The sequence below is a fragment of the Canis lupus genome, chromosome 14 (genome assembly GCF_003254725.2).
Source record: "Canis lupus dingo isolate Sandy chromosome 14, ASM325472v2, whole genome shotgun sequence".
NCBI classification, from domain to species: domain Eukaryota; kingdom Metazoa; phylum Chordata; class Mammalia; order Carnivora; family Canidae; genus Canis; species Canis lupus.
The window spans coordinates 19,886,662-19,897,567 of record NC_064256.1 but is presented as its reverse complement, the minus strand read 5'-3'; the positions used below and the strand labels follow the sequence as shown (position 1 = coordinate 19,897,567).

General features: G+C 40.0%; 1 protein-coding gene across 9 annotated transcripts in view; it reads left to right on the top strand.

The window, feature by feature from the left end:
- The first annotated feature begins 37 nt into the window (after positions 1-37).
- Positions 38-10,906, top strand: part of SGCE (sarcoglycan epsilon) — a 68,421-nt gene continuing 57,552 nt past the window's right edge. For 2 of the 9 annotated variants that reach the window (XM_025471322.3, XM_025471327.3), the window contains exon 1: positions 38-223. In XM_025471322.3, coding sequence (XP_025327107.1) covers positions 115-223 — 109 coding nt within the window. In that variant the 5' untranslated portion in view covers positions 38-114. The remainder of the gene's footprint in view (positions 224-10,906) is intronic. The other 7 variants (XM_025471329.3, XM_025471325.3, XM_025471324.3 and 4 more) reach the window with 5 other exon arrangements.

Below are 10,906 nucleotides of genomic sequence, written 5' to 3'. Positions count from 1 at the left end.
GGGATTAAGGAGGGGGTGCGGGATGCTGATGCTGAACCGGCCAAGCTGGGAGGAAAGAAGAAAGGGAGGGGAGGGGAGGGAGAGTCGAGGACGGCCGGCCTAGCCAGGCCAAGAATGCAATTGCCCCGGTGGTGGGAGCTGGGAGACCCTTGTGCTTGGACGGGACAGGGTCGGGGGACACGCAGGATGAGCCCCGCGACCACTGGCACCTTCTTGCTGACAGGTTAGTGGCCCGCGCGCGACGGGAGGTGCTGGGGCCAACAGGCCGCCGCCTCCCCATCCCCCGCCCGGGTTTTGGGGTGTCTGGGCGCATCTCCTGGGTGTCCTCCCCTCTTGCTGCCCCCGTTCCCACCGCACCCCGCGCCCCAATCCCCGGGCCCAGGGAGGCCCTTCCCAGGCTTGACCCCTGGCCTTTTTCCTCTGCGCCCCCGCGGGCCCCTCCCTGCCCGGAGCTCGCAGAGATTCCCGCTCCAGTTTCCATTCCTACCACCCCCAGCCCCCTCACCCTCGCCCCCCGTTTCCCAGCCCTGGTGGTGGACCTTTCCTCATCCCCTAGCTGCAAAGACTTGGGGGTTGTGGCCCATTTTCCTGGGGGGTCGTTACCGCACGAGTGGGGCGCTGCGGCCCGGAGACGAGCCATAGGAAACGGGGGTCGGGCTGCGTCCCCTTCCACACAATCGCACCCTTTCCCTCTTTTCCTTGAATTCGATCCGGAGAGAGCACAAAAACGTGCCTTTGGAACACCTAATTCCCCCCCTTCTTCCTAAGAGCGTTTTCGCGGCGGCGGCGGCGGCGGCGAGGTCGTGTTTTCTGGGGTTTCCCGGAGCGGGCGGCGGATCGTGAGATACCGGGAGCCAAGCAGGGCGCGTGCGGGTCAGGGGTGACCCCGGCCCCGGCCGGAGCCGCTGCGACAACATTTGCCCCACCAAGTGCGCTGTTTTGAAAAGCAGAAACAATTAAAAGCAGCTGTGGATGCCTCCCCTGCGCCCGGAGGCTCCGGAGGCTCCCAGCTATGGCCTTTAGGCGGTGATTACAAGGTTCAGCCAGAGCCCTCGTTCTCCCTGCAACGTTACATTTCTCTAAATCTTGTAGAGAGAATGAATACGTTTAGTCACGGTAACCGCATGTTTAATCCTTTCCAGCGTGTTGCCGAGATTCTGCCGCAAATGTTTGTGTGTATTTATGCACAGAAACATACGTATTTGACGTTAGATAAAATTGCAGGGAGTTACCAGCGCCTGAAATCCTGATGAGGAAGGATGCTTAGACTTAGACGACAACCACCACAACAACGAGGATTTCCATTTAAGCGCCTCAAAAGTGTTAGGCTCCGAGCAGGATAATTTGTTGATGATCTTAGAAGTTGTTTAAGTTAAAAATGGAAAACCGATTGTCTACAGCTGGATGAGGTTTCTGAAATACGGATGAGACCTTTGCAGTTGAAGGCTAAAATGGAGCATATTTTAGTACCTTTGCCCCAGATTATTTATACGTATGGGATAAATAGGAATTTGGCCCGTTGTAGAGGACAAGGTGTCAGGGATCGGACTTGAAGCTAGCTTTTCTAAGAATAAACAAAACCGGAGCACATTTACTGAGATGTTACTTTCTGTCAGAAATTAAATGTTGACCATATGAATGAATGAATGAATGAATGAAGATTTCCAACAATGAGATAGATTTTCCTAGGAAGTTGGGGGTGAACACAATTATATTTTTTAGAAGTGCTTTTTAATCTTAAGATGTTCATCCTTTTCTGCAAGATAAAATAATTTTTGGATTCTTATGTATGCCAGAGTACCATTCTCTTGACGGCCGAACTGTCAACTCTTTAGGATTTTTTTTTTTTTTCAATCTAGAAAAAGTTACTTCATCTAATTGTTAACTGATAGGTATTCTTTTCCTAAAAAGTGACGTTAAAAACCAAGATAGATGGTAGGGAAACTAAAAGTTTAAAAATCTATCCCAAGACACTTGAAGTTTGAACCACTTTGAACCAATTTAATTTTTTATTTCAAAATGTTAACCAGAATTTTTCTAATATAAAAACAGCTTTAGTATTATTTTTATCATACTAGATTCTTACTCACTGTACAAAATTCAGGAGAAAAAAACTCCAGAAAACTGGGGGGTAAAAAAAAAAACAAAAACCAAGAAAATCAAGATCACCTGTGACCTCTTCATCCTGAACTAACCCCCGTAAACATTATGGAGTTTACTTTTTTCAGACTTTTTTTATGAGAGATATGTATTTCTCTTAAAGCTGCATATGTATGATTCTTAAAAATGAGATCAAATTAATTTTCCTTCATTATTTTCTTTCCAAAGAGACCTGTCAGATAACATTAAATTTGCAGAGGTTTTTTTAAAAAGGAGATAACATTAATTACTTTTTACAATTAAAATTTTAAATGAACAACAATAGGACGTAAATATTTAAAACTAGAGAACCGAGAATTTCCTCTGATCTGTGTGTTCTGACATACACATAGTTATCATTTTGGTGTATTTCTTTGTGTTTTTTATTTCTCAACATATGAAATAATTTTTACTTTGCTTAGAAATAGAATTTTCTAAGAAAAAATGACATATATTGGTACGTAATTATGATAAAACTTTAAAAATATGAAACAACAAAACAATATTAAAAGTAAACACAAAAATACATTGATAGACAAATACTTTAGGTAACATTTATGTTATCTTACAAAACAACATTAACTGCCCCTCTGCCCCAATTAATAGACAGGAATTTTGAACACTTTTTTTGACATTTAGTATCCTAAGTGAATTTTTTATATTCTCAGATATTTCCCACCATTGACTATTTGTTACCTATTTTCCACAAGATTACATGTAAAGCAAAAGAAAGTGTTAATGAGCATATTTATTTTATCAAATAATAACTGGTCATTGTGTTTGAACACTTTAATCCATTTTTAAGAGCATTTGCTCTGGATCTATGAAGCTGTTGTTTTACCACCTGCATTTAACTTCTTATGTAGTAGGAAAATTGCATTTCAAAACAAAGTAGAATTTTCCCTTGTCAGGTAATAACTGCACTTTCTACTTGGACATTTACCTATTTTATGACAATTTGCCATGTATCTGTGAAGCTCTTGATTTACCTCGTATATTTAGCCTGATTTCTAGGGTGGTGGGAAAATTGTATTTCCAAACGAAGTGGAATTTTCACTTGTCAAATAATAACTGGACTTTCTAGTTGGACATTTTATCTCTTAAATGAAAATTTGCTTTGGACCTATGAACCTGCTGATTTGCCACATGCATTTGGCTTAACTTTTGGTATGGTAGGGAAAATTTATTTCTAAGCAAAGTAAAATTTTCAGTTGTCAGTATAGCTGGACTTAGTATTTGGTCATATTAGACTTAGTATTTCGTCATCTTATCTCTTTATTATAAGAGTTGCCATCAATCTAAAAGCTGTTGGTTTACCTGATATATTTAGCTTCTAGGACAATGGACAAATTGTATTTTTAAACAAAATGGAATTTTTACTTGTCTCTCTCTCTCAGACATGAAAAAATAACTAGGGATAGCACCAGAGAAAACTAGTGAGAGACCACCTCAAAGAGATAAAGAAAACATGTATTTCAGATTCTAACACTGGTTTCCCACTGATGAATACCACACTCTAAACAAAATGCTGAAGGAGTGAAGAAACCCTGACATGTTAAAAAATTCTTCATCAAATATTCAGATTGTTTGGGGATTCCAATAAGGGCAGGATTTATAGATCCTATTTTCTCCCAAATAACCAGCCACTTTGTTTCTTTTTCCTTTATGCTAACTGTAGCACACACTTACTCTTTCTGACTCCTTCTCTTAAACCCTACCCTTGCCTCAGCTCTAAACACCAAGGTGCAAATCCTATTGCTGATCTTATTTCCCGCTCTTAGTGTATAAAAGGATTCTAGGTGAATAGATGTTGTGAATTTACTTGTCTGCTAGAAATTCTTGGGATGGAGCTGTGTTGTAGTCCAGAGCTTCACAAAACTATTAACATGGTGACTCTTTTCCCCCCTTTTCATCCTTTTGAACTTCTCGAGCAGAGACAGACAGACAGACAGACAGTCATGAACAGACTGACTCTCTCTCACACACACAACAACATTCAGGCTTTTTCTAAACTTCAGAATACTGTTCTCCGGTCTGCTGTCTCTCTGATTTCCAGAAATGTTAGCCAACAACAGGAGTGCAAAATTCAAAAAAAGAAGCTGATGTTCCTAAGGATCAACAAGTCTTTTTAAATGAATATTTTTTGATTGGAGTTTTCAAGTTGGTAGGATCGTATAAGTCTCAGTGCTCTTAAAGCTGTTTTACATGAACTGCCTCCAAACAACATTCTAAGCAGAATTCCTAGTGTCTTCAATTTTTAAACAATGTAACTATAGTAAAGACAGTATTGAATAAAAAACAATCTCCACAATCTGAGGCAGGAACAGACATTTCCATTGATGCTCCTTTCCTTTTAGTCTTTGTTCTGCATGTATATGTATTTTTCAAAGACTGTAATTTTAATATGTGTAGCTTTGTACACTTTGTTTTGAAACATAAGTGAATCTTGTTTTCAGCAAAGCATTTTAGGCTTTAGATGCTCTTGTGTGAGATGGTGTGTAGCCTAGCGAGATTGCTTTGTGAGCATGAGGCAGGCTAAACTAGCACCAGCCAGGTGTGTGGGTTACTGGGTTGGGGTCCGAGAGTGGTCCCTGGGGATAGATCCATGCCTTTGCCCTGGGTCTTCTCTTTTTCAACATTTTTATGAATGACTTTGATCAAGATCTAAGATGCTTGCTTTAATATCCAGGGATGACTTGCAAAGGGGTAGCTGTTATAAGTAGATAACAGAATTCAGAGTTAATATGGTTAAAATAGGCTGCAATGCTAGCAGAAAGATATTTTATGGCAGTAAATGCATCATTATTCATTGGTATATAAGGAAAGAGGTGACTTAATGTGGTGGCAATTTTTGAGGAAAAAGAAGGTTAATATGAGCCAGGGGCTTGATGTGTCTGCAAACAAGAAAAAAATCAAATTCAGATTCTGATAAGAGTATAGTGTCCATATGTCACAAAAATTAATAGTACCCCACTCTAATTAACCACATCTGTAGTATTGTGTCCATTTCTGGCTGTCACATTTAAAGAGAGACGTTGACAAATTAGACAACTTCCAGAACAGTCCGTGGGGATGGTGAGGGGTCTGGCAATCCTGTCATAGGAGGTATCCTCAAAGGGTCTGGAAATGTTTAGCTTGAAGACTAAAAGTAGACATAAACTCTCTTCTGTTTGCTCCGGAAAGCAGAACTAGCATCAGTGGGTAAAAGGTAGAGATGGATTTCAACTCGAGACCTTTCTAACAGTTAGTGCAGCTCAGCAAGGGAATCGACTTAACACCTTTACTTGGGCTGTTCTTTTAATATATCAGAAATATTCACCTTTATTTGCAATTCATCTTTAATCTGAAGGCCATGATAACATTTTCATGTAGGACAGCAAAGATACTTGTGATGGAAACATTTTTTTTTTCTGATAAACTGTCCAAGAAGAATAGCCCTATGTGTTGCAAGTTGATCTCTTACAACTTGAAAGTAGCTGCAACTGGGCAATTTAACACATTCCTTCCTACCCTCTTATTCTGTTTCAAACATGAATATCCGAGAAGAGAATTAAAGGGCTTTTGGCTTTGTTGGTTTTTTTTCCTCCCCCACTGCAGAGTGTCCTGGCCTTAACTTGTCTCCTATCCTTCCTCCTTTCCTGATGTTTCTTGCTGGCTGGGAGCAGGCTTCCCGGGCAGAGTGGCCGCAGATGCTGGGGCACCCAGGGTTAAGGAGGAGCAGCCGCCGCGGCTGGGCTGGCCGCTGGGGCAGGACAGCTAAGCCCTTGACTGCTAGATCCTTTTACCCTGGGGGAAACGGGGGGCAGTTCTCCTTTCTGCAGTGTTCACCCCTCATATATCTTTGCAATACTTAGTTACAATTTTTAAGCTTTTCAGTTGAAGATAAAACCTTTCCATCAAAAGTAGCGTCCCCCCATGTGCTGTTTTAACTTCTCTCCATTTCAGGTTAACCTGGATTCTGACCCTCTCAGGGGCACATTCTTAGCGTCTCAAACATGTCTTGTGGCAGATATTCTTTCTCCTCCATCCACCTCTTGATTGTCCAGTTTGATTACTGTACCTAACTTTGGAAACTTGATTGCTCAAAATTAATTTGTAGAGTACACCACAGAGGATCCCACTTCTGAGGAGTGATGACTTGTATCACGTCTGGCTCCACAGAAACTAATTTTATGTCCCAGGGCCTTGAAAACTAAGGGGGACTTGGATGAGAGATGTAAAGAAGGAAGAAAACATTCTTCAGATCTTTTTTTTTTTTTTTTTAAACCAACTTTTTCCTTCCTCTTTTACTCCTGCCTCTTTCCCCCTTCTCCCCCACATGGCCACAATGTTCTAGCTCAAATTGTTAGGTCAGGAATATGGTCACTCTAACTCTGTGTGAAGTATATTTTTTTCATGTTGAACAAGTTTCTCCTTATTTTCTTTATCTTTTATACAAGTGCCTTGCACTTCTGTGGGATTGTAATAATGCACAGGGCAACTTGTAATGGCTCGCTTCCCAGTTGTTGAAGATGCCACAGGCGTTCCTGCGCTGAGCTCATATTTCCGAGAGAGAAATGCTCAGAGATGAGCTTCTGGCTTGTCAGCGCTCGTTCACCTGATCCACAGGCAGCTAGTTGTGATTCCTTGAATGCAATGCTTGCTCCTGCTCCTGGGAAGTAAATAATCCTGTGTTAAATTTTGAAGCTTAAAAGAAGTTGTCTTAGGAAATAAATAGGTGGTCTCAAAACTTAAGTTGCTTGGCATGATTACTAACATTCTATTCTTGAAAAAAAATTAGTGTGGGTAAAGCTAAAGTGCTGTTTCTTCTAGAGTCACTTTGGTAGAATTTTTATTTTTGGATCTTCCTTCACTAAGAAATTTTATGCCATATTTATGCAATAGTGGTTTAAATGTGTTTTATTACTTACAAAGCACTCATCTTTAGCATGTCTCACTTTCTACTTAATTGCCTTGGACTAATCAGATTTTTAGAATAGATCTTCGGCATTCTGTACCACGGGAATTGCCACGGCATCTGTTGTGACATGGAAGGCAGACTTTTTCTTTTCTGACAAACGAAGCTGCTCATTTCAAAAATGCTTAGGAGTTAGACAGCTCTGGTGTAAATTCTTCCCTATTCTTTAATGCTTCACTCATTCATCTGGCCACCACTTTGATTATTATGGAGATTTGGGGTTTACTGCAAATTTGAAAGAAGAGATCACAGTTAATTTTCCTATAGTAGTTAAAGTGAAATATTTTAGTTTCCTGTTTCTTCAGCAATAGGCATACATATAAAGTTATTCTTTTACCTTGGAATGCAGAAGAAAAGAAAAAAAAACTCGCCCCAACGGTCTTTTTGTTGTTTTTTTTTCCCTCCTTAGCAAATTGGTGTTTCTTGTTATGCAGTAAAATGACGCTAGTTTTTCTGTCCTGTGAAATAGTTAATCAATGTAGCACCTTTAACATTTTCCATTTTTTCTATAGCTATAGAGTTGATTCTAATCAAAGACCAGTACTGCAGAAGTGGAAACAGAACAGGTTGCTACATGTGCTTATCAGAATTTGAAATGTATGCTATGTTTTTGTGTAGCTGTTTTACTTCTAAGAGTTTAGCTTGCAGATAGACTTTTGAAAGTGCTCAAAAGTATAAAGATGTTTATTGTAGTATTGATAGCAACAATGAAAAATTAGAAAAAGTACTGGTCATCTCTACTAATTATTCTTTTTTTAATTTATTTCCTGGGTGTCAACTGGTTTTGAGACTCGTGTTAGATGCTGGGGATTATATGGTCCCAGCTTTATGGAACTTTGACACTACTGGAGTTGATAAAGATTAATCAAATAATCACACACATATATGTGCCCTTAGAGCTATGATAGGTGCTACAAACACTACTAGGATTTCTAAGGAGAGGATTTGGCCAGGGGGATGAAGGGAGGCTTCTCTGAGGAAGTACTCAGATATGAAGGATGAGTAAATGTTAGTGAGGTGAAGAGGAAAGGTGTATTTGAGGTAAAAGGAAGAGCTCTGTAGAGGCCCTGGGGCAGATTGACTTGGCAAATAGGAGGTGCTGGAAGAAATCCAGGGAAATTGGAGTTGAGAGAGAAGAGGGAACCCAATGTGAGAGGAAGTGAGATAGGAGGTCGGGGAGCAAATTTTGCCCGACATGTTAGACCACCTTAAAGAGTGTAATCTTTATCCTAAAATCTATGGGGAGTCTGTGGAGGGGTTTGAGGAGGACCAGATCAGATTTGCATCTCAAAAAGAGCATTTTGGCTGCTTTGTGAAGAGGTTGGAGGGGTCAGAACAGCTTGCTGCTTACTAGTTCGAAGGCTACTTTTGTAATCCTCAATGGAGATGAAGACCTCCTGTGCTGGGACAGTACTGGGGAGAGAGGCCAGGATGGACATTTGGGGGAGTAAATAGCAACAGGAGTGGGCTGTGATTGAATTCGCCATGGATACCAGCAAGAGGAGAAGTCAAGGATGATTTCTAGATTTCTGTCATATTCAGGGGGATGAATGGAGGTGCCCTTCATGGCATGAGGAATGACGGAAGAGGCCCAGACTTCAAGGGGAAGATCAGGAGTCCTAGTCCGGACAGGCTGACTTCGAGGTGCCGATAAGGAAATTATGTTTGCGCCACACGGTGTGAAGCAGTGCAACCTTCAAATGTGGTATCATGTAAACACGTCCGAGATATATGATAAGGAAAAAAAGTGTGGTCGTATTATGTAAAAAAGATCCTGCGGTGTGTGTCTATGTGTATGTGCACAAACACAGGTCTGCGTAGGCATACACGTGGAAAGATGCAGAGCCCATTGAGGGTGCTCCCCTAGGCATTGGAGAGAGGCCACAGATAGATGAGAGGGGATTTTTACGTTTTGTACCCTCCTGGTTATACTATTTGAATACGTTGCAGTGAGGATGTAGGGCTTCTGTAATCAAGAAAAGGAATGACAGTTCCGAGTAAACAACAAATATGAGAGTATTTCTCTTTCAGAGGTTTCTTAATTAGAAAAACCTCGTAAGGATTATTTTGTGTGTGTGTGTGTTTTATTTTGAACAGAGTTTTTCTGACAGTTTGACTTCCCCTAACCCAGTAGTAGCTCTTACACTCTGTCTTTTAATCCTTTTCCACTAGATTGCACTATTACACTAGATTTCACATAGTCTGTGTACTATTTGCTATTCTTCCTTTTCTAAATTTTATTAGTTTCAAAATAGTCCAAACATTTTGCAGATCAGGACATTAAATTATAATGGTGTGTATAACTACCGCATCTATCAGGCATCCCTTTTGTTAAGGGTCCCACTGGTGCTCCCTATTCATCTAATGTTTCTGAAATGGAACACAGTACCGTTTCCAGGCTGTGGAATCACAGTATATGTTTTGGTCAGGCTCTTTGAGCAAAGGAGCAAAACTACCAAGAGAAGAGGATAACTGTCCCTTCTCCATTAACTATTCTATCAAATCAACACTTTTTCTTTTATTGGACATTTAATCCCCCCACCACCAATTTTGATATGTATGATGCAAAGTTGAATCTTGTGTCCATGCAATTTTTGCATCTGTTGCTATATTTCCTCAAGAAAAATTCCCAAGAGTTTATGAGAGTCAGAGATAGCACGTATCAATATGACTTGCTTCTTATTACATCTGGCTTTCCTCAAAAGGATTAAGCTGTAGCTTTCACCCAGCATGCCGTGGCCAGTGCCATCTTCTCAATCCTCCGGGAGGCCGCATGGACTTGGGGGTGGTTGGAGCCCCTGGGCTATTGCCTCTGCTCATTAGCAGCCTCCAGCATTTACTCCACTCAGCTATGAAGTATTATCATTTCTCATGTGTCTCCTGACTGTGAAAACAAAGAGTGCTAAAGTCTATAATGCCAACTGGATTCACAACAATTTTTTTCATTTAAACGTTTACTTTTTAAGAAATTACATTTAAAAGAATCTCAAATTTTCTTCATATTGTAGATTAAATGCAATAATAGCTCACATTTTTTTGAGAACATCATTTTGTGCGAAGCACTTTTCTGAAGGTTTTAAATGTATTATCTTGTTTAATATCTCATAAAATGTTTCTATGAACCAGCACTAGACTGTCACTGGCAGAGAAGGAAACTGAGGTACAGAGACAGTATATAACTTGTCCAGTGGACAAAAACTAGGATTTTAACCCAGACACTCTGTCTTCAGAGACTCTGATAGAAAACACTGTATTTCTGTATTCCAACTTAATTTCACTCTAATGTCTAATATCTTACCTAGCTTGCACTAAAATTATGAAATTCAAATAATTTTCAAATGTGTTTAATAATGACTTATGTTTTCTCTGCTGGAACTCTAATGTTTTAACAAAGTTTGAATGCTTCTTATTTCAACATTCTTAGGTTTAAAATCCTGCTGTTAATTTTTCTCTTAGCAATATCTTTTCCTGAGGTTTGAATGGACAGGTCTTTCCAGCAAAGCTTTCTCCTTCCGTGGTTTCCAACTTTTTAGTTCTCCTATTTTAATGAATTGTCTGTGTGTGTGTGTATGCACGCACACACACATAATGCATGGAATACATTTTTATGGGCATTGACTCATTCTTGATATTTCTAATTCAGGGGAAACAGTTTTTCTGGAAAGAAAAATAAGTTGAAGATGACTTACTAGTAATGACAATATTTCAAATTACATTTAAAAATATGTAGTTTACAAAATGCTTTCCCATTTAACCATTTGGGGTTAGTATTGATGAGTAGGTAACATGGACTTTGTGGTAAGCCAAGAA